This window comes from Leptonotus elevatus, chromosome 14 (assembly GCF_054856555.1).
Source record: "Leptonotus elevatus isolate MCC_2025b chromosome 14, RoL_Lele_1.0, whole genome shotgun sequence".
NCBI lineage: Eukaryota > Metazoa > Chordata > Actinopteri > Syngnathiformes > Syngnathidae > Leptonotus > Leptonotus elevatus.
Window position 1 is genome coordinate 1,236,119 of NC_141252.1, and position 23,209 is coordinate 1,259,327.

Consider the following 23,209-nt stretch of genomic DNA (forward strand, 5'->3'; position numbering starts at 1 on the left):
AACTTCTTTAAATCTTCTTTACTTAACTTACTTAACCCTAACCCTAGTTTACTTAAATATACTTAGTATTTTTAATTTATTTTTTTAGTTTAAGACACGCATCTAGACACGGTGGCAGCCATATTTAATGTATGCAACATTGCGAGAATGTGAAGTCTATCAGTCTCTTTTGCCTACTTTATTTACAACGTTGGTAAATATTCAGCAACGGCAACCTAAGCATGAATACAATCCACTTATCTAGTAAGCTAACTGCAAACGGCTGTTGTCATCAGTTGCCGGGGTTAGCGGCTAGTGGCTAACAAAATAAAATTATGTAACGACAAAGTTAGAAACCTTGCTTTTTTTTCACATACATTTGATTAAGGTCTTTTAGCTCATTCACTCGCAGCCATTTTCACAGAAGCAATCCCCTTCACTCCCGGCTGTTTTACTGGATTTTGACGGATTTTGCAAGGCCCAGAGAATATTGTGTTTTATTGCTATAAAAACATGGAACCTACCAAAAGAAAAATTAGAGTCTCTTCTTTCATCAGGAATAAAAAGTATTAGCATTAGAATATAGCTAAGTTTCATCATTATGTACAAATCTATTTAAAATTGTGAGTAATTGAGCTTTTTTTCAACATGGCCCTGGTTGATCTCTTTTGCGCTGCTGCCACCTGCTGGCCGTTTTTGTGATAACTACCATTTCTTCAACCGTTCTCTCCTGTTGAGAGGCTGCATCAAAGCCTTCTGTATGCTCGAGCATAAAACTACAACAACATAAAAACTTATAAATATGTCTTTTGGGACATTTAAAATAGAAAATATTTATAAGTTTTTTGGGAGGAAATTAGTTAAACAGTTTTAAATCATGTTTTTTTTCCTTTTTAATTATTATTATTATTATTATTATTATTATTATTATTATTATTTTATTTGTTATGTTTTACGTAAAATGTTTTCTAATGTTTTAACATGGTCAAAGTGTGTTCTTTTAGTAAATAGTGTATGAAATGTGCTATACAAATAAACTTGCCTTTGCCATCAGTTTGAGCCAGAAAAAAATAACTTGTGTAAGTGCCCACTAACTTGCAGGTGGCTGCGAGTGTCCAGCGCTCGCTCGTTGTCCAAACTGTTGGCCCGCTCGTTCTGAGGCCTGCTGGGCTGGCGTTCCTTCAGCGACGTGCTGCGACCTCGCCTGCCCGCCATTTTGGGCTCCTGCCTGGGGAAAGTCAAGTGTTGCGAATTTGGCACGCAGTTTAATCAATGAGTCAATCACAGGTTGGACTCGATCAGTGGTTCTTAAAAAACATAATAATACATTAAAAAAAAACGCAATATTTACGGTTATTATAGAATTTAATATCGGGCCATGCTTAGTGTAGTCAGTTCCATGTTTTCCAGTCCTGTTTGTTTACCTGTTGGACGAAAGGATGAGCGACTCCGTCTTGGTCATCTTGCCACTCGGGGGAAGTCTGTCCAAGAACGTGTCCATGTTGTCCATCTCCAGCTCTGTGGTCGGCGTCACCGCCTCCGGATGCTCCTGAGAAAAATTGGAATCCCTTCCATAATATTGACCAGCATCACTGTGTGTCCGTGTGTGTGTGTGTGCGTACACTCACATGGGAGATGTTGTCAGACACATTGTCCTCGCCAACACTTTTGTCTTTGTCGGGTTCAATCTGGCGTAAGTGCACAAAGGTATGAATACGAATCCAATCGCTGGTATTGATAATTGACATATTGACGCTCTGACCGGGCTGGGGGGCTCGCGGTGGCTACGGCTGCTGTGGATGCTTCCGATTTCCGTCTGCGAGCTGGACATGGACAGACCCTCGAAATAGGGCCTGGAATAGCACATGGAGAACTTTTTTTTAGTCCTTTTCAAGTATCTTCAATGACTAAAACGGGTGAAATGGGTAATATATATATATATATATATATATATATATATATATATATATAATTTGGGTTTTTCAGAAATATTTTTAAAAATGTATTAATATTTTACAATTTTAAAATTTATAAATAGTAATTTCATTATTTTCTAAGTATTGTTTTTAGATATTTATTTAGGTCTAAATATGATTCAGCACTTTGAGATTGTTGACATATAAAGTGCATTACAAATAAAATGTATTATTATTATCATTATTATTATTATTTTACTTTTTTTTTAAAGTTATCTTTATTTAGTTAACAAATTAATCATATCGCAATGTCCTCCTTTTTTGGGTTACTTCCATTTGTTATTTATAGTCGATATATTTCTTAATGCAAATATACATATATTTTTCCTTTTTTTATAGCTTATTGCGAATTCAATTTTTTTTTGCTGCTTTAAATTTTTAGGTTACGATGTAAATAAACAAAAATTGTAAAAAAATATATATTATTTTTTATATAGAAAAAAATTATACATTGTACATTTATTTTATTTAGTCATTATACTTATAACTTATTTGCCTTTCTGTACATAAAAACAATTCTATTCACATTCTATTTATATTTTTATATCACTTCCTCATTTTTTTGTGCTAGAGACTATTTTTTGTCCGAATCAAAAACAATATATACACATTTAACTCATTCACTGCCATTGACGGCTATTGACGTCAAAAATTCATTTGAACTATTTCTGTTAGTTTAACATTTTTTCCACTTTTGTTAACAAGAGTATGAAAACCTGGAAAAAATGTTTTATTGTACATTTAGAACAGATATAAAATGTATGATTAATCGTGAGTTAACTATTGAAGTTATGTGATTACAATTACAATATTTAATCACCTGACGCGTTTTTCAAAAAAGAGAAAAGATTATTAAAAAATTAGCAGCGTCAGGCGCAATTTTTTTTTAATTGTAATTAATTGTATGACTTCACGAGTTAACTTTTAATCACAAATTTGATATTGGTTCTAAATGTACAATAAAAAAAATCTAGGTTTTCATACTCTGGTTAACAAAAGTGTAAAAAAAAAAGTTAAACTAATAGAAATAGGTCAAATGAATATTTGACGTCTATAACCGTCAATGGCAGTGAATGAGTTAATTATTTAAGTTTGTAAATGTATAGATTTTTTATATTTTCATTTAATTTTGGATTTTATATATTAATCATCTATTATATATTTGGGGTAAAAAAAAAACAAGGTCATATCACCCTCACACATTCTCACTTGAGTTTGGGTTTAGGCGTGCTGAGGACGCTGTCGTCGTCGTCCAGCTCGGGTCCGCTATCGCTGGGGTTGTCAAACTCAACGCTATCCAGGTCCAGATCTTCCTCCTCCACCTCAGGAGGGACCTCGGCTGGATCCTGCTCCGAGTCCAGAACCTTAATACGAACACATGTCCTATTACCTCCTGCAGGTCCAGTCGTCATCTTCGTTATCATGAAGTGTCGGTCACCTCGTCGGACACTCTGAACCTCTTTAGAAGAGCCACCACTCTCTGCTTGAAGTTTTGCTGCTAAAAGACCACAAAATGAACAATTAGTCTGCACGATTTAGCATTAGCTTTAGCTTAGCATTTCTTAATATTTCAAGACTTTAGATTTACATTCATTCTAGTTTTAACTTTGTATTAAGATGAAGCTTTATGTTACAGTTCATGTTAACCTTCCCCCGTGCATTGTAGCTTTAGCCTTAGCTTGTTTAGCATTTGTTTCAGATGATGCTTTAGTGTCAGATTTAATTTGTCAAGCTTTAGTTTTAGTTTTAATGTTGTCAATGTCACTTGAAGTTTTGCTTTTAGCCTTAGCATGTTTAATTTCAGTTGTAGTTTTAACAATAGCACTATTGTTAATTTTAGATTTAGCTCCGTTTTCTGTCATGTGGCTTTAGCTTTAGTTGGTACATTTCATATATGAAGCTTTAACTTTAATTTTAGAACTTTAGCTTTAGTCTTAGCTTACCCTTCATGTTCACTTCCCCTTCCTAGCTAGCTAGCTTTAGTTTTTTTGTTTTACCTTTGGTTTAAGATCAGGCTTTAGCTTTAATCTCAGTCTTATTTTACATCATATGTTTAACCCTCAGTTGTAGCTTTAGTGCTAGCTTTCGTTAATTTGATCTTGCGCTCCAAGTTTATGTTAGTGTTTTTGATTATGTGTGTTAGCGTTACTCTTAGTAGTGTTAGTGTTAGCTGTTAGTTGAAGATAACTTTAATGTTAGCTTGAGTCTTGGCTTCATTTTACAATTTACGTTCACCTTCACCCTTCCATTAGCATTAGCTTCCTTTTAAAATATTTGTTCTTTTATCAAATTAATTTATTTTACTAACTCTTGTGATGGATGCCGTCCTGACGATGGATCTTCTCTGCTTTTTTGACTTTTGCACATCATAGTCATCGTCTTCCAGATCCTGAAAACCACCAAAATACCCAGAAAAATGCTTTTAACTTCCGTCCTTGTATGTTGGTTGTTACCCCCCCCCCCCCATTTTGACAATCTCACCTGAGCCTGTGCTGCATCGTCGCTGGCCTCCTGCTCTGAGGAGAAGCTCTCATACTCCTCCTCTGAGTAATTATCTGAACAAGAAGATGAAGAAGTGTTCAGAATCAGTCAGCACTACTCAGGCACACCGTTAACTACATCATTGGCAAGCTGGTGGACGACTGTTGCCAAAAAAAAAAAGTACCTCAAATGCTAATGTCACATTGTTATGCTAACATAGAGCAAGATTGTAAACTGAAAAGTTGGTATGTTAAAACCCGGCAAAAACAGCAGTGCTGAAAAACGGCACAGGCACATTTATAAGGATTTTTAATTTCTCGATGTGACTGTGTGCTACTTTATGTCCAATGAGAATTGATACAATGCTAACATGCTAACAGTAGGTTTTCTAGCAGAGCAACATTGCAAAGCTATTCAGTTGACGATATGGAAGATCCACCACAGCGTTTTCGTGTTTCAAAACTATTTTTAATTTGACTAATGCTACTACTTTGTCTACAATATATATATATATTTAAAAAAAAACATCGTTAGGGAGATGTAATGATGAATTGAGATGGACGTTGAAGATGGTACCGGAGCATTTGATCTTGTGTCCGGCCTGCGGGCTGCCGTCCTCGTGGTCGATGGGCTGGCTGGAGAGCGAGAATATCCAAATCTCGGCCACCTTCCCCAGGAGGTCCTTCTGGTGGCTGCAGAGAGGCAGCACCTGGCCACCCTCCGTCGGATGCTGCATCACCTGGAGGATGGAAAAAAGTTTTGGGTGCGCCCTTCTTCCTAAGTAAACAAGTAAGCGAGGAATTAGGCACCGGTGTAAGAAAAATAAATCTGGAGGTCATCTGCAAACAGGTGGTATGAGATGCCTTCAAATTTGCTCGAAGAGAAAGTATGGCAAAAAAGGATGGGCCCTAAAATTGGCCCTTGAGGAACATTGCAGTAAAAGTGGACAGATGCTGACTTATGGGTGCCAACAACCACTGGAAAAGTAAAATTTCATCACTAGGATATGAATTGGATAAAAAGTTTGTTGTCAACGTTGAACGTCATCGGTTGCCGGTACCTCGGCCATGTCGATGGAACCCGCAGCCAGCGTCTTGTAGCCCAGGATGGTGCGGTTCTTGTAGCGCTTGCGTCTCTGCAGCAGGATCTGAAGCTTGTTGCCCTCACGCTTCAGGAAGTGAGGGTACTGACGGCACAAGGGAACGCCAAACGTCAACCGCAATAAATAACTTGGAAATATTTCAAGTGAATGAGTTGGTTAGAGAGTGAGCGAGCGAGTGAGTGAGTGAGTGAGCGAGCGAGTGAGTGAGTGAGTGAGTGGGTTGTGAATTTGATTATTTGTGAGTTAGTTTGCTGGTTAATTAACTGAGTTGAGTGTGTGTATCAGTGAGTGAATGACTGACTGAGTGAATTAGTTAATTGGCGTATAAGTGAGTGAGTGAGTCGGTGAATGAGTGAATGGGTCAGTCACTGTAAATGGAGCATGAGTGAGTTAGCGCCTCGAGTGAATTACTTGTGAATAAGTTGGTTATTTGCTAGTTATTTTGTTTTGTCTGAATGAATGTGTGATTTAGTTGGTGTATGTGCAATAGGAGTGAGCGAGTGAATGACTGAGTGAGTTAGTTAATTAAGGTATGAGTCAGTCACTCAGTCAGTGAATGAGTAAATGAGTCAGTTACTGTAAATAATGTGTGAGTGAGTGAATGAGTGAGTGAGTGAGTGAATTAGTTGATTATTTGATATGTGTCGTGAGTGAGTGAGTGAGTGAGTGAGTGAGTGAGTGAAGGGTCTGTGAATTTGGTTATTTGTGAATTAGTTTGCTGGTTTATTAACAGAGTTGAGTGTGTGCATGATTTTGTTGAATGAACGAGTGACTTATTTAGTCAGTCAGAATTAGTTGGTGAGTGGTGAATGAGTGAGTTTTATTAACACTGCAGCGTGTTAACACGTGGCATATGAATAGCGATTGCACTGGAGGATCTTTTGTCTTTGCACCTGCAGAGAGAAGGTGAGGGCCAGCTCTGTCTCGACAGAGCCACCGGGCGGCAGCACGATCTCGTGAGACCTCAAGATGCGCTTGGAGCCCTGCAGGCACGCACACATGCACACATTTATCAAAACACGCCACACTTCCTGTTTAGCCTTTTTTAACTCACTGATTCGTGCTCCATTCAAGCATGTCAGCGTGTGTGTGTGTGTTCCTACTTGAATTTTCACGGCGATGACCACCGAGATGAGCTCCTTGTCAAGTTCTCGGAGCACCACCAGCTTTTTCAGAGTCAGACTGCAAAGCCTGATGGGGGGCGGGGGGGGGGGGGGGGGAGCCAACATGTCAACAAACACATTTGGAAGTCATTGCAGTACATAAATGTCTCAATAGAGGGCGCTATTCTTCTGTGCTACAACAACCCATTCATTGTACGCCCACTTCCATACATACAACTGATCATCATTACCAGCTCTCTGATACTTGGTAAAATGCATTGCCCAGTAACCAGGAGGTCACGAGTTCAAATCCGACCTCTGACCGTATATTTATCCATGGCAATTATGCTAAGTGATTACATGCTAACCAACTGACTACCATAGTTCCACTTTTCCATCTAAATGAATGGGAGGGTACTTTCAGATAACACTTTTCCATATAAATTTCCACCTGCTTCAAAAAATTCACGCCTCCCGGGTTCAAGTGTTCTTTTTTATTCATTTCATATTCATTCTTTCAACTACAATTAAAACTTTGTGATTTTCACATAATTTATCTTTCAGTTTACTTCAAAAGCATTCAGAATAGATTAGCATTCAGCGATTAGCATTCAGCTTTTCGCATTCCCACGCAATTTCTGCAGAAATTGCACTTTTGAATGACAAAAAGTACACGTGAATTAAAATAAAAATTAAAGGCAAGTTCACTTATATCGTCACAAAAGCCTTCAAATGTATGATATCACATATATAAAAAGTATGTTGTTCTATTTTTTTCCGGGCTTTCACATGAAGCTCTGCCGACAACCAAATGGGCACCGTGGAGGGACAATGGAAGGGGTTCGGCCAGGGGGTGGCATTGTCTGAGTGTGAGACAGAGGGTGGGATTTTGGGGATGTTTTCAGACACTTCCTGCAAGAGACAAAAGTTAGTGGGGGAGGAGAACCCTTTGGTTCTATTGGACTAAATTATTCCAAGAGGCTCACCATGAATCATCTCCTTTTGAGAGCCCCCACAGTGCACTTTGTACCACTGACCTCTCCGATTAAACATTGGCCAGCCAGAGAATCGTTTCCACATTGCCAAAAAAAAGCTGTTTTTTTTTTGCCAACCTGCTGCCACACACAGTAGAGAAAGGACCGGGTGGCTCGGCATAAGCAGAATCAGACTTTTTTCACCTTATGTTCACTTTTTTTTTTTTCCTCAAGTCACAACGGGTGGCTGACTTGTTGCTAGGCAGATACTTGACTAGGGCCTGACGGATATTGATTTTTAGTGGCTGATTCCGATATTTGGCAGAATAAAATTCTAAATTTCTTCTTTTTTTTAAAAATTTGGAAGATTTTTTATCAGCTCATATCAGCCGATTAAATTGCTCAGACTATAAATCGGTCAGATCCTAGGTTTAATATCTTGGGTTGAGTTCCCTTTTAACTCATTTGCTCCCAAAAACATATAAATATGTTCTATTATAAATATTACCATGCTCCCAAAGACGTATTTATGTGTGTGTGTGTTTTTTCCGCTAGAGCACACCGACGGCTTTGATGCAGCCTCTGAACTGAAGAGAATGCTTGAAACAATTGTAGTTATTACAAAAACGGCCAGCAGGTGGCAGCAGAGTATAAGAGATCAACCAGGGCCATGTTGCAAAAAGTTCTTTCCCCCACAGTTTTAAACAGATTTGTGAATAATGATGAAACTTAGCTATATTGTAATGCTAATTGCTGCAAAACGGAAACTGATAGAAATATACTTTTTTCCTAATGTGAGAAGAGACTCTAGTCTTTTTTTTTGGGTAGGTTCCATGTTTTTATAGCAATAGAACACACTATTCTGTGGGCCTTGCAAAATCTGTCAAAATCCAATAAAACAGCCGGGAGCAAAGGGGGTTGCTTCAGTGAAAATGGCTGCGAGCGAATGAGTTAAGGGTTATAACTTCCGTAACTGTACGTAATTGATGCTAGTTTCGTTAGCGCGTTTACGGTGTTTAGCATTGTGTTTTAGCATTAGGCTAGCAAGGCTCGTGAGTAAACCACAAAGGTTTGAGGCAACTTTCAATGGCGACCTTTCTCCCAGCAGGACTGCGGTACGCGAGCCCCGAGAAGCCCCAGGCACGGCCGCCGCCGGACCCCCGTGAAGGCGCGCATTGTCTTCTCAGGCCTGCGTGCGCGATGACAATAGACGCATTCTGTGTTGTGGTTCCGAGCGCGGTGCCGGTCGGGATCGGGATGCGGAGGCGGATGGAGCTAAATATCTTGCAGCCACATTTGGGCTTGGATGGCGTTCTTTGTTTTGGAATGCCCCACCGTGGGTTTAATTGGCGGAGTGTTTTCTAAGAATTAATCCACTTTAAAGAACAGCTATTTTTAAGAGAACGCGGAGTTATTTCTAAGAGGATCTGTGTTGATGGTGCTGACCCATTTCTTTTTGGCAGGCTGGCAGGCCAATACTTAGGTTACATAGTTATTGACCTGATTTCCTTTCAAATAATAATAATAATTTGCAAATTAGACCTACTACTACTACTAAAAAAAATAATAATAACAATAATGATAATGTTACATTAAATTGGATGTTTTAGATTATACACCCTGATTTTTCCAAAATAATTTATAAATACACAAAATATGTTTTCAATATTTTCTAGTATTTTTTTTTAAATTATTTTAGTTATAATGTTTAAATTCTTACACTGACTTGAAAATATTACAGGATATAATACCGTTAAAATGATTTATTTACATATACATCTATACATAAAAGGTAATTGTAATATATTTCAAATGTCTTTTATTCATACTTTTAGCACTGATTTCTTTATATTATTTAAAAATAATCCATCCATCCATCCATCCATCCATTTTCTGTACCGCTTGTCCTCACAAGGGTAATAAAATAATAATAATAAAATAATAATAAATACAAACGTATAATAGTATATCATGCTCTACCTAGAGGGCTTTATATTGTATTTTGTTTATATATATATATATATATATATATATATATATTTAATATTTAGTTTTTACTAATGATCTGCATTTAATGCAAAATATATATCAAATGATATCTAACTCTACCAATTGTGTCAGTGCAGGAGAGGAAAATCAGATGATATGAACTCAATTTCTAGAATAAAAAAAAAAGTATCAATATTATGAGATATATAAGAATATATTTGTATTTATTTAACTACTTTTTAAATACGGATCTGCATTCCATTTGTGCGATCAATAAGTTAATGTCATTTCACTATTAAATCACTGCTCTGTATTAAATACAATTAAAATAAAATGAAAATACAAAATTAGGTTGATTTTGTCTGAGCTACTTCCAGGTTTGTTTATGATGTCCGTCTGTGTAATAAAGTGTTGGCCACCCAAAAACTTGCAGCGTGTGCAGGGTTGCGCCTTCCATCTGCTCTGTTTGTGCAGCAGCACGCACGCACTAGACAGCTGCTGGTTTTTTTTCTCACGCACACACACACACACACACACACACACACACACACAAATATACACACACACGCACGCACGCGCACCGTCACCCCAAAGGACACACGGCCTTTGCTGAGGTCAGCGTGGCGCTATGATGAAGATTATGCAATCCCTGAATCACATGATACACTTGACGGACAAAAATTCCGGTGAAGGAAGACTATCATCACTTTGACCCGATGCAAGTGGACTGTAACGGCTAAAAGTGAAAATTCATTCAGATCTGAATTTTTTTTTTTTACCACAGATCCATCCGGTGGGTCGCTGCCCCACTGCGACCCGATGCAAGCAGACTGTAACAATTAAAAGTGAAAATTACTTGATTCGCAGCAATCTTTTTTCACTACAGCTCCATCTGTTGGATCTGGTGGGTATTGCCAAACTTTGCCACCAATGGAGCAGACAGTAACGACTAAAGATGGACATCAATTCCTGAAAATTCTCTTTCATCCAGATTTGCAGCAAGTTTTTTTTCCTCCACAGCTCCATCTGCTGCAGTCAAACAGAACATTTGACAGTAAAGCTGCAAACAACATTTTCTCTGACTTCTTTTGACTTTTTCTTCTTGTCCTTTGCGGGGGCTATTTGCCGTTTCAAGGTGAGCCTGCATACAAGTCTAAAAAGCCCAGACGGAGATTGGAGACATTTAAAGAAGCCTTGACATTACTTTCGTGCCCTGTTCTTTTTTTTCTGACGCAAAATTCCATCTATTTTCAAAGGCTGTATGAAAACGATTGAGGCACCGGAGTGCTGACATGCGATACTCAATTAGGTGACGTCTTACAGAAAATGCTGATCAGCGGAAGAGCAGCAAGTGCGGAAATGCTGTTTCAGCGCCCCCTGCTGTTTATTGACTTCAGAATGGTTTTCTATGGCATATACATGTATGGATGTACAGTATGGCGATGGACTGGCACTGTGGCAGGTATGTAAGGCCTTGAAGATTTTTGAACAAACATGACAGGATGACACAAAATGCTCCTAAGTCGCCCAGGGTCCAATAAGAATAAAACATAGCGAGATATTGAAAAGATCCGGAAAAAGACGCAGATTTGTATTTACTTTTATTTTATTTATTTTTATTTTATTCTACTTATTTATTTATTTGCTGTATTTTATTGCATTTTATTTAAAAAAAATAAAAATAATAATAATAATAATTCTTATTATTATTATTAGATTGTATTTTCATTCTTTTCATTCATTTTTTTGTATTTATTTTCAGTTACTGTCCAGATGCATTGGGGTACACTGTGGGGCATTGTGTGGCAAAAAAGTGCCGGATGCCCATCGAGGAATGTAGAGTGAACTCCTGCATATTCCCGTTTTCGGCACTCGCAAATTTGCTCACACATAGATTTTTTTTGGGAGACCTTTCACCGTTATTTGCTGAAAATTTTACTGCGATTCTTGTCAAGTCTCATATAAAATTATTATTATATTTCATTTATATATATATTATTATTATTATTATAAAACTTTGTTGAGCGTCATTTACTGTACTTTCACATTTGACCCACCAGATGAAGTTGTGGTAAAAATTTAAATTAAGAAATCTTAGTTTCCGAAATCTGGCAATTTTACTGATATTAATAATATCACAATTTAAGCTTTGTCCAAATGATCCTGATATGCTAGCAAGCTGGAATTTATAAGCTTTCACTGCTAAGTCTTGATATTAGCTTTGTTATTGTTTATATGGACAATCACCATTGACTTCGGACATGTTTTAGAAAGTGCTAGAATGTTGCTAAGAGTGTTAGCAAGTTTGGAAATGTATTTTAGACAAATTCAGACAGTTGTAAAATAGGCAAGTAAGGCATTTTTTCCACACTTCATGCTAAGCCAAGCTAACGGCGCTAACGCCGCTATTGTTTTTTAAATTCATCTTCGTTACACAAACGTATTCGTCGTCCGTCAGTGAGGATCTGAGAGTTTCACGTCGTCAGCGCTTTTTTTTTGGGGGGGGTTGGGGGATCGATCACAAAGAATCATGTTTCAAGCGGGCCGACCTTTCGGGTTCACGGGGAAAGATGCAGCGGGCGGGATCTGATTCCCAGAAACGCAACACCCGAGGCAAAGTCACACGAAATAGCTGCCACGCTTACGACCACAGAAAAACAGAAAGGACGGAGAGCGTTTGGGGGTTCTTTCATTAAAACACTGCGTTTTGAATTGGCACCGCTCTATTAATTTCTAGATTGTATTCGAGCCAGGTGGCTGCTACCGAAAAACGACAGCTGTAAAGCTTTGCAAAATCGCTTTCTGCCGTCTGTCTCAAGAGCATAAAAACATACACTATGTTGACCTGTTGACTTTGCGCTCAATAAATATGACGCACTGTCCTGTCCAGAGTACAGTCGCTCCTAATGCGTTTCACACATGCGCTGGCGAGAGCGTGTGCCGGGGCTCCACTTTGTCCATAATGGATGCGCGCTCGTTAACCTACATCAGCAGCACGGGCCGAGAGGAGAAAGATGATTTCCATGGCAACGCTGCAAATTCATGCGGAAAATCAAAAAGGTGCTCAGAGTTCTTGGAAAACGTCAGTTACTTGTTGTTGCTAGGCAGAAATTCGCGGAGTGACAAATCCCGCAATAATCAACGCGTACAGCAGGGGAAATAATATTATCTGACATAAAGATGTGTGTTTTGTGGACTACTTTTATTTTTATTGATAGTTTTTTTTTTTTACAGCTGTTTGAAAAAATGGTTATGTATGTAAAGAAAAACAAAACAGATGATTTACACGACATTTTTGCAGCTGGTCGAACAAAGTAAATACTTTTATGAAAGGCTAGACGATGTTTAAATTTACAATTATCCTTAACTCATTCACTGCCATTGACGGCTATAGACGTCATAAATTCATTTGATCTATTTTTATTAGTTTAACATTTTTTTCCACATTTGTTGACAAGAGTATGAAAGCCTAGATTTTTTTTTTGTACATTTAGAACAGATATATAATTTGTGATTAATCGTGAGTTAAATAAAAAAGAAAATAATTGTAATTATTTTTTTCCAATTTTTAATAATCTTTTTTTTTATTTTAAGAAAAGATTATTAAAAATTAGGGGCGTCAGGCGTTTTGCATGAAGAGCCGTTTTTTTGGGTGATAAAAGTGCCACAATTAGCGTGCTAATTAGCGTGCTAATTAGCGTTAGCGAGTCAATGGCACTTTCCATTGTGTGTTGTTAGCCTTGAGCTAGCTACGTTCGGGAAACAAGCGAAACAAAGTGCGTTTACATTTAAGTGTGCACTATGTGTAATTTTCTTCATTTTGTGTGTTTAGTACATTTTAATGTCTCCATTTGTCCATTCTGTCTTGCAAACCAGACTGGAGTAGATCATGACAATTCTATAAATTGAAGCAGAATTTATTGTCAATCAAATCATTTTGAATAAAAAATTGTTCCACCCCTAATTTTTACAGCTGTTAAATTAAAATATAAATATGACAAAAGTCGTTTTATGGCGGATCAGATTATTTCTTATCAAGTTTATTTCATCCGTTTTTATGATTCATTCTGTTTTTGTTTTTTTATATTTTCATTTTACAGTACGTGCTATTTTTATTCATTAGAAAAAAACATTTGACCAAAAGATTTGTTGTGTTTTTTTTGTTGTTGCTATTTCAGCTCATTTCAATGGGCAACATTGACTTCAACTCGTATTCATGGCTCACAATTGCGAATTCTGCCTAGCAACAAGCGTGTCACGACGCACCGGCTTGGGAAATAGTACGAATATTTCAACTATTCAAAAGTCTGCCGGCCAGAGTGCTTTCATGCCAGTGTCGCAATGTGGAACACACAAACACGCACGCACGCACACGCACACACACACACACACAGTCATGAATATTAGGACACACTTGTCACTAAGTATCTTGCTAAGTCACTAACATTACGTGTTGAGCACAAAATGTTAAACAAGTGACCGCAGACCTCGCACACACACGCCAACACACGCACACGCGCACACACACACACACACACACACACACACGCGCACATACACACGGCGTGTACAATCAATCAGCTGTGGCTCGTCCACATTATTCAGACGTCTGCCGTCGGCGCTTCGGTGTTCAGCTGCTCATGCAATATTCAGCAGCGGGATTTGCAGGGCGGGCTCGGGACATGTGCGTGTGCGTGTGTGTGTGGGATGGCAGCCCAAAATAGATTTTTTTTTAAGCCCAACCTGTCAGACCACAGAAGAATATGTTATGACAGCACCAGTCTGTGAATGGGTGATGCTGCTTTGGAATACAAACAAGATATGGTGGTGTGGAAGTAAACAAGCATATATTCTTTATCATCTATTAAAAAAAAAAAAGTCCGTAAAAGACATGATTCTTCTTTTGTTTGTGGCTGTATGAGTGTATTCTACTGACTCCTAGTGGTCAAGCCGGGCACATCAGACGGAGCAGCACAATGAATCGGATTGCGGCATTAAATCGTGACGCGTAAACTGTTAACTTCTTTACATTCAATTTCATTATGTCATTATTTAGAGTCAGGTTTATTATAGTTTTGAAATTTTAACTTTAGTTAGTTTTGTTTTTTTAAATGTAGTTAGTTTTAATTGGGTGGGTCTGTTTTTTTTAAGGTATATTTCTTGTGGGCAATATTTAAAAAACACAAAGGTCAAATTAGAAAAGTAACGCATTTCTTACCTGTTGCATTTCGCTATAATTATAATCATATTTACATATAAACATAAAATGTAGTTTCAGTTTGTTTTTTTAAAAAAAAAGCATTTTTGTTTTTGGGGATTTTAGTTTAAAATTTTTCGTTAGTTTTTGTTAACTAAAATATCCTTGCTTAGGAGTGTAGCAAAAACTGATTTGAATTGGATTTTTGATTTAAAATATGCATCAAATTTTATAATGCGCAGTCCTTGAATTGTATTGCTCCACATATATCCAGACACACACAAAATATTAACACAACAGCCGTTTGTGTTCATTTTCAGAAATAGAAATAGATCATCCCTAATCAACACGGCGACTTCATCCATGTCAACACTTTTACAGGACATAACATTAAGTACACTAATGAATGTCGTTGTACAGAACCTAATAATAATAAAGTTTCTAGGATATCAGACACTTTGGATTTGAGATTTTGTCACTAAGCTCAGACACACACGCACACACAACAGCAATAAACAGGTGAGTCAGTGAAGCAAAGTCTAAACTCCTTGCTGGCGTTTGAGTGTCAGTGGATCATTAAAAGCTAAAGCTCGCCTCCTCCACAGCTTTTTTTTTATTTTTTTATGAGGAGGATAACTGAAGAGAGAAGGAGGTGTTTTCTACTTAGCGTTGCGGGAATGCCACAATTTGAGAGTTAAAAGGCAAAAATCCAACACTGTCATCCCGTTTGTCTTTGTAGAATAGAATACGCGGCTACCTGGGATATATAAATTATGAATTAATATGAATTGGTTTGAATGTGGGAGGTGAGAGAAGCAGCGTGTGAAATATGGACGACAAAAATGGGATTATAATTTCTAATCTGGTTTGAACCTAGATCCAATTTGGTTTTAAAATGTTTATCCCTAAAACAATTTGAAAGACCATTCTAGCATCATAAATTATGTATTTATTTGTCAAGAAAAAAAATATAGTGTCATAGGTCAAGAAGGAATCAAATGCTTATGAATAAAATGAAAACATCCATTGTTTGCATTTCACAAGATTTCATATTTTTTAATAAATAAATTAAACAGTATTACTGTAAACTACATCTGATTTATCTTTTTTTTGTGGTAAAATCATAGTTTTTAAAGATATAAACCAAATGCTAGCTTGCGCTGCTAAATTGTAAATCTGTAAAACCAAAATATGTGTTGCAAAAAAAATACAAAAATATTTTATTTCATGTCATTTCATATTTTAAATTAAAAAAATATTAGATGACATTTGATTTATCAAACTATTTTAATTCATAATTTTTAATAGTAACAAATGCTGTCATAGGAACAAAAAGTTCATGAGAAGAATACAAAAATATGTATTTTATATTTGACATAAATTCCTATTTTAAATAAGTGATAAATGTGTGAAAACATTTGAATTATTATTAATTATTGTTAGTTGCAACAAAAAAAAATCAGGATCACATGCTCACTTGGGTTAATTAACTTGTAAAGTAGGTCTTGTCAAAAATGCTTCATTTATTTTATACTTTGCATTGAATCCCATTAAAAATACATGAATTAAAATGATGTCAAATGAAAATAAGTGTTTTATTTCTACATTGCGTGTAACTCCAACAGATGAATTATTCAGCAACCTTTCTTCTAATGACAAAAGGGAAGAAAAATGAAAAGAAAGACGGCGGGAAAAGCGTCATTATGATGAGGGCAAGTCATCATCATCATCTTTTTTACTCCATAAAGACCTTGAGGATACGCATCTCATCCTCCTCATCCTCATCCTCATCCTCATCCTCATCCTCATCCTCATCCTCATCCTCATCATCATCATCATCATCTTTTATTGATAGAGGCCACCAAGACCTGGTATCAGGCTTCTTTTCATCTAGAATATTTTTGGCAGCGGTCTCACTGTGCCGCCTTTTAATTAGCCTCGCACGCACACACGCGCACACACAAACACGTAAAAACACGCACACACGTGCTTATCTGGGGGGAGAAAAATGAGACGATCTGGATAGCTCCCAAAGAGGCGCGAGAATATTCTTCATATATTTCCAAATTAATAAAAGATGAATGAGGAGGAGGGGCCACGAAGAACGGGAACATGTCATGCGATGAGGGCAGGAAAAAGGGAACGAGCAGAGGACAGAGAGAGGGAAGAAGAAGAAGAGAATGAAGAGGAAGAGAATTATTTCACTTTTGCAATTTCTAATGCAATTTCTAGTTCATTAAAGAAAATTTAATTTTATTAAATTAAATTAAGCTAATAACCACTTTAAAATATTATTAATATAAATTGAAACCTCGATATAACCAACGAAACAACAGACAGAAAACAACTCAAAAGTAGCCGTTGAAGTCCGTTAGTTCGAGAATTGGCCGCATTTCTCCGCAGAACCAGTGAGTGGCGCTGTGGTGCCCTCAACCGACAGAGTGTGTCACGTGCTTTCGGGTTGCGCCGTTCTTGTCACAGATAAAAAGACTTGAAATAGACTATATAAAGCAGGCGATAACGCGCCAATGTGGCGGCCATGTTGGCTGTGGCGATGCTCCCGTCAAAGGCAACGTGGCGGCCATGTTAGCAGGGGAGAGAGTACCTTCTCATATAATGGAGAATAGATGTTGGCTTAGCGTTAGCGTGTGTAATATCTACCTATTTATATCTAAGGCTTTTATTTACTTTTATTTGTGCTACAGTACACAGTTGTTTTTGTAAAGCCCTTATCTATGTTTAGTCTAATTGTAACGGAGGTAAAAACAGGAAATGCTAACATCATGGTTTATGAACGTGACCAGCTGGATGTTTGTATCCTCCCCCAAACGCCAACAAGCTAAGTGGATACATTTTAAAACGTTTCAAGCAGTTTCATTTAAAAAAATATTTATTTACAATAATTTGGTACTGTACTGGGCATTTTTTTGGCAAAAAAAAAAAAGTACTTTAATGTAATGGACAATCGATTATAATGGATGATCCCTTCCCTCAATTTGCATGGTAAATCGAGATTCCACTGTACAACACACCTGCCCATGAAAACTGAATTTACAATGCTTGATTAATCATAGCGTCATTGGTTGTAGTTGGGCACTGCATAACAGGTTTATTTTTTTATTTTTTTTTATTTACTCACAATAAAACAGTAGAGCAGCCAGCCAAATAGTGCTGCCATCCATTATTAATGTCTGTTAAGTCAACATTTGGACACAAATCAAACAACTTCCATGTCATAAACTATGCAGAGAAAAGGAGAGCACGAATGCCAAATAATAAATATAACAAATCAATGTGCAAAAATAATAAACAAGACAAATTAACATTCGAGGAAATGAATCAAAACGGAGGCGTTGGTGCCAAATGAGAATGTCAACATTTGACAATTACGTCACTAGAAAACGTCCCAGATGTGACCAAAAAGAAAAAAAAGTGGAATTCACTTGATGGAGGCCTGCATAATGAGTAGTGTGAGCTACATTAGCAGGAAAAAAAAAGCTGAGTGAAACAATCGGGTAAAAAGCCGTTTTGGACAATAACGTTCATTAGTGAGAGTCCCCGCTAATCTGCTAATGCGGCCAAGTGCAGATTTGGAAGCGTTGGAATCAACTTATTTTCTTCTTTTTTTATCCCCCAGGGCGCGGAGTGGGAACATTCATTTAGTGACGGGAAATCATTGCTCTATGTGCTTGTGTGATTATTGTTTAAACCCTTCTAATGGCAAGCAAGCGCAATCAATGTTCTCAGAGGTTGCGTGTAACGCGCTGTTATTATTGTGTGATTACAAGTTAGCATGCCGATGGTCGCCTTTTTTTAAAATGCAAACCAAGAAAGGAAGGAAGGAAGCAAAGTAGATATACGCAAAGGAAGGAACTAAGATGTAAGTATGCATGAATTAGAAGTGTTTCCCCTGGAGGAAAAGCTGCAAGGAAGGAAGGAAGGGAGGGAGGAAGGGATTGGGAGTAGGAAGGAAGGAAGGAAGGAAGGAAGAAAAGAAGAAAGGAAGTGGGGGACGGAGCAAGGAAGGAAGGACTGAAGGAAGGAAGGAAGGAAGGAAGGAAGGAAGGACGGAAGGACGGAAGGAAGGACGGAAAGAAGGAAGGAAGGAAGGAAGGACGGAAGGAAGGAAGGAAAGAAGAAAGGAAGGAAGGGAGGGACGGAGCAAGGAAGGAAGGACTGAAGGAAGGAAGGAAGGAAGGAAGGAAGGAAGGACGGAAGGAAGGAAGGAAAGAAGAAAGGAAGGAAGGGAGGGACGGAGCAAGGAAGGAAGGACTGAAGGAAGGAAGGAAGGAAGGAAGGAAAGAAGAAAGGAAGGGAGGGAGGGATGGAGCAAGGAAGGACTGAAGGAATGGAGGGAGGGAGCAAGGAAGGAAGGAAGGAAAGAAGAAAGGAAGGGAGGCAGTAGGGAAGTGGGGGGGACGGAGCAAGGAAGGAAGGAAGGACGGAAGAAAGGAAGGAAAGAAGAAAGGAAGGGAGGGAGGGACGGAGCAAGGAAGGAAGGACTGAAGGAAGGAAGGAAGGAAGGAAAAGCAGGTCTGAGGGAGGAAAACCTCAGACCTGCTTTTCCTAAATGTAGGGGGAGGCAGAAAAAAAGGTTTCCGCGAAGGAAGGACAGAAGCTGCTAGAATAAAAAGCAAATCTGAGGGAATGAAGGAAGAGGGAAGAAATTTTCACATGGGGGGGAAAAACAATTTCAGGGAGCCAGTGAGGCAGGAAAGAGGTTTTAAAAAAAAAGGATGGAGGGAACCTAGGACCCAAGGAAGTCAGAAAATTCGTTTTTAAGCAAAAGAAGGAAGGGTGCAAAATAAAAAGCAACATATAAAGCAACTCCATGGGAAGGAAGAGGGGATGAAGTTAGAAATGAAGGCAGGAGGGAAACCATGGCAAGGAAACACCTGAAAAATGTAATGAATTGATTTCTTATCAAATGTATACCTTTGGCCCATCCTGCATGCTCTGTTAGCTATGTATGCTATTGCTAGCTATTGCATTGGAGCAAATACAGCAAAGTCAGCCTGTCCGTGTGTGTCCGCGCGCGCGCGCGTGCGGGCGCGTATCCTCCAGGACTCTGCTGTGTCAGCGCGCCGCTCTTACATAATAATTAAGATTCACAAGGAGGACAGGACGTGTAATGTCAAGTACAAGTAGCATCAACTAGACCTCTTTTTAGCCAGCGTCAAAGGATTGACTCAAATCCTTTAACTTTTCGAGAGAATGTGATGAAGATCCGGTGAAGGTTAGCACAAGGTTAGCGTTAGCGAGGACGCTTAGCCAGACAGCGATTAGTATGGAATGACCTGAAACGTGAAAGGATGTTTGTTTTAGCGTAGCTAGCAACGCTTAGTTTCGAGCTAAGCATAGCATCACAATATAATGTGTTGTTGTTTGTATTTTTTTTCTATGGTATTGTACGGTATATATGGTATTTTTTTTTCTTTTTTCTAAGGCAGCGGTTCCCAAACTGTCCTAAAACTCAAAAATCGGACCGATTTTGTTTTGTTTTGTTTTTTCGCAAATATTTGCCGATTTATTTATTTATTATAACTACAGCTTAACCAATTAATCGGCCGATATTAGCTCTTTTAAAACGGGCAAAAATCGCAGAGATTGATAATTGTTTTTTGTTGTCAAGGGACCAAAATATAAATTGTTATCCATTGTATGTTTTTAAAATGAATCAGTTATCGGAATTTTATTCGGAATCGGCATCAGTCCTAAAAAAATAATCCATATCGGTTGGGTTCTAATTATCATTATTGATATAATTTCATAAAATAACACCCAAGGCTGTCTTTGAGGAGCTAATGCTAATGCTATCAAAAACTGAACCGAGATGCTAACGTCAGCATCGCTTCCCACGGAGAAGATTCCCTGGATGCAGGAGGAGGAGTACAACAAAAGTGGGCGGCGGCCAAACAAAGAGATGCTCTGGCCGCCTTCTCCGGCATCCTACTCCGCATTCCCGCAGCGCGAGCATCCCTTGCGGACAAAAGAGCGAGTGTCCCGAGCGTTGCCAGCCAGGCAACCTCCGAAAATGATCGTCGACAAGGGGGCTTGATACTCAATGCTCTTTGTAGTTTACAGTCTTTCATATAGAATTGACATCATAGAATTAAAAATAATAAAACAGTTTTGCACACTTTGGCCACCTGGGGGCAGTAAAAGACAGATGTATATATATGGTTCGACATTCGTGGATTCACCTATTTGCAATTTATTTATTTTTATTACACTGCACTTATCTATATATATATATATATAAATAGCATGAAAGCAGGGCTACCGACTTCCTGCTTTGCAAACAAGTGCCCAGAAAACAAGAATGGGAGCGATTGTGCGGTTGGAAAGAAAATGTAGCATTTAGCCCAGCGCTGCAATTAAGCATCAAGAAGACGGATTAAACGTGTGGGCGAATAGCCACATGTGACTTCGAGAAGCATGGCCGCCTAATTGCCTCGCGCCTTTGAGAATCCCCCCCACGGAGCCCTCCAGGCACGGCAAGAAATGATGGCGGACACGGATTAGATAAGGGGAAAAAAAGAAATCACTGCTTCCAATTAAGAACAAAGACAATCACGAGGGACACTAAAGGCTGAAACTAATAACATCAGCACTGAAACGTGAAACATCACTTCAATAAGATAACCAGGAGTTTGTGTTAGCATCAAGGCTTATTTTAGCATACACATTTTAGAATAACAATCATATGATTCAAAGTAGCATAGCTTAGTTTAGCATATTTAGCTAGCCTAGCTTTACCATTTTTTCTAGTCTAGTAACTTGCTCAATGCACCGCAGTAAACCCAGATTAGTTTAGCATTGTTAGTCAAGGTATTAGTTTAATATATGTATTTTAAAACTTAATTTGTGACCTTACACTTGTCTAGTTAAAGTCAATATTACTATAAGAAACTTTCGAGTTTATCTTAGCATGCTAAATTCATTGTAGCATACCACAATGACAATTTTGGGCTTTGTGTGCCCTTTTCAAATCGTATTTCGGAAAGTTCTTGGACCACTTTCAAATATATTTAATTTAGCGTCACAAAATTAGTTAAGATATCGGAGTATCATGTCTTTAAGAGCTTAGTTTAGCATGCTAAGCATACTAATTTCAAATCATTAGCATACGTTGAAAAGTTAGCATAATCATGCTATTATATTGGAATATTTAAATTACATTTTAGTTCAGCATATTTAGTGTACCTATTTCAAATACCATATTGTACGTGAGAAAGTTGTTGAGCCTCTTTTACACATACTGAGCTGAGCATAATTAGTTAACAGTTTAAATTGCAATTTACCTTGCGTGAGAAAAGTTGTTGAACCACCTTCATATAGAATTCGTTTAGAATTAGTCAAGCTGTTAAATTTGCATACTATCCTCCAGCTTAGTGTACTTATTTCAAATACTTTAGCAGATGTAGGAAAAATTGCTGAACAACTTTTATATGTATTTAAGTTTGCATAAATTGTTGACCTATTAGCATTAGCATATGCATCCTTTTACTTAGTTGAGCATATTAAGCGTAGCTACATATTTTGTATTATATCTTGTTTTCATACAAATGTACTATGGTCGTATAAATGCATATTTATATTTAATATTTAAAAAAAAATATGGATTAAAATCAAACCAAATGTGGATTATATTAAATCTAAGGTGGGGCGTTCAGAGAGTGGGGAGCATCCCTCCTCCATCACACCACATCACTGCAAGCGGCCCATGCGCCCCCAGTCGGTCCTGAGGCCGGCCAGGGTGCCTGCCGCAGCAGCCCGGTGAGGCAATTGTGTCATCGGTGCCACCGCCCGGGCAGTGACTGCTGCATCGGTTAAAGTTTTAAAACGCCGCCGCATGCATGCGGAAGGCGGTGGGGGCGCAGCGGCGGTCTCACCTCGGGATGCAGTTCGGGGACGAGCCGTCGATTTCCCACGTTGCGAACAAATTCATCGGCACCGGTCTGTTGAGAGCCCCGCTGCCGGGGAAGCTCAGTCGGCCGCTTCTCTCCGCCATGGTGCCCGGGGTCCGCGTTGGGCTCAAGTGTTGGGAAAAGAGAGACGGCGTCCCTCGGTCACGCTCGTGCGACGGTCGAGGACGAGCCTCGGTGTCTCTCCGCCCCGGCCCCTCGTCGCTCAGCTCGGCTTGGTGGAGGTGCGGTTGCCGGTGTGGTGGTAAGGGCGGGGTGGGGGTGGGGGGGGTTAGCCGAGCCCGGTGAGGAGCGAGTGACCGCGGGGCTTGTTGTGCCCACCACGCTGCTCCTCGTCCCTGCATATGAGGGCCGATTAGTGGTGCACATGCAGAGGGGAGGGGCTGAGCTGGAACACACTTTTTTTTAAGGGGGAAAAAAAAAAAAGGTGTCATGAATACTATTATTGTATCTGGAATGTACGGTGACGTCATAATTTCT

The 23,209-nt window shown here is 38.6% G+C and overlaps 1 protein-coding gene across 3 annotated transcripts in view; it reads right to left on the minus strand.

Annotated features, from left to right (window-relative positions):
- pacs2 (phosphofurin acidic cluster sorting protein 2) overlaps nucleotides 1-23,038 on the minus strand; it is a 36,389-nt gene extending 13,351 nt beyond the window's left edge. The window contains exons 1-13 of one of the 3 annotated variants that reach the window (XM_086095446.1): nucleotides 22,697-23,038; nucleotides 6,642-6,729; nucleotides 6,432-6,521; nucleotides 5,497-5,622; nucleotides 5,013-5,175; nucleotides 4,437-4,510; nucleotides 4,264-4,344; nucleotides 3,394-3,450; nucleotides 3,165-3,319; nucleotides 1,742-1,832; nucleotides 1,608-1,667; nucleotides 1,404-1,528; nucleotides 1,075-1,207 (exon numbers count right to left, since the gene is read on the minus strand). In XM_086095446.1, the coding sequence (XP_085951572.1) occupies nucleotides 1,075-1,207; nucleotides 1,404-1,528; nucleotides 1,608-1,667; nucleotides 1,742-1,832; nucleotides 3,165-3,319; nucleotides 3,394-3,450; nucleotides 4,264-4,344; nucleotides 4,437-4,510; nucleotides 5,013-5,175; nucleotides 5,497-5,622; nucleotides 6,432-6,521; nucleotides 6,642-6,729; nucleotides 22,697-22,815 (1,362 nt within the window). In that variant the 5' untranslated portion in view covers nucleotides 22,816-23,038. Of the gene's footprint in view, nucleotides 1-1,074; nucleotides 1,208-1,403; nucleotides 1,529-1,607; nucleotides 1,668-1,741; nucleotides 1,833-3,164; nucleotides 3,320-3,393; nucleotides 3,454-4,263; nucleotides 4,345-4,436; nucleotides 4,511-5,012; nucleotides 5,176-5,496; nucleotides 5,623-6,431; nucleotides 6,522-6,641; nucleotides 6,730-22,696 lie in introns of all 3 variants that reach the window. The other 2 variants (XM_086095444.1, XM_086095447.1) reach the window with 2 other exon arrangements.
- Nucleotides 23,039-23,209: the final 171 nt, after the last annotated feature.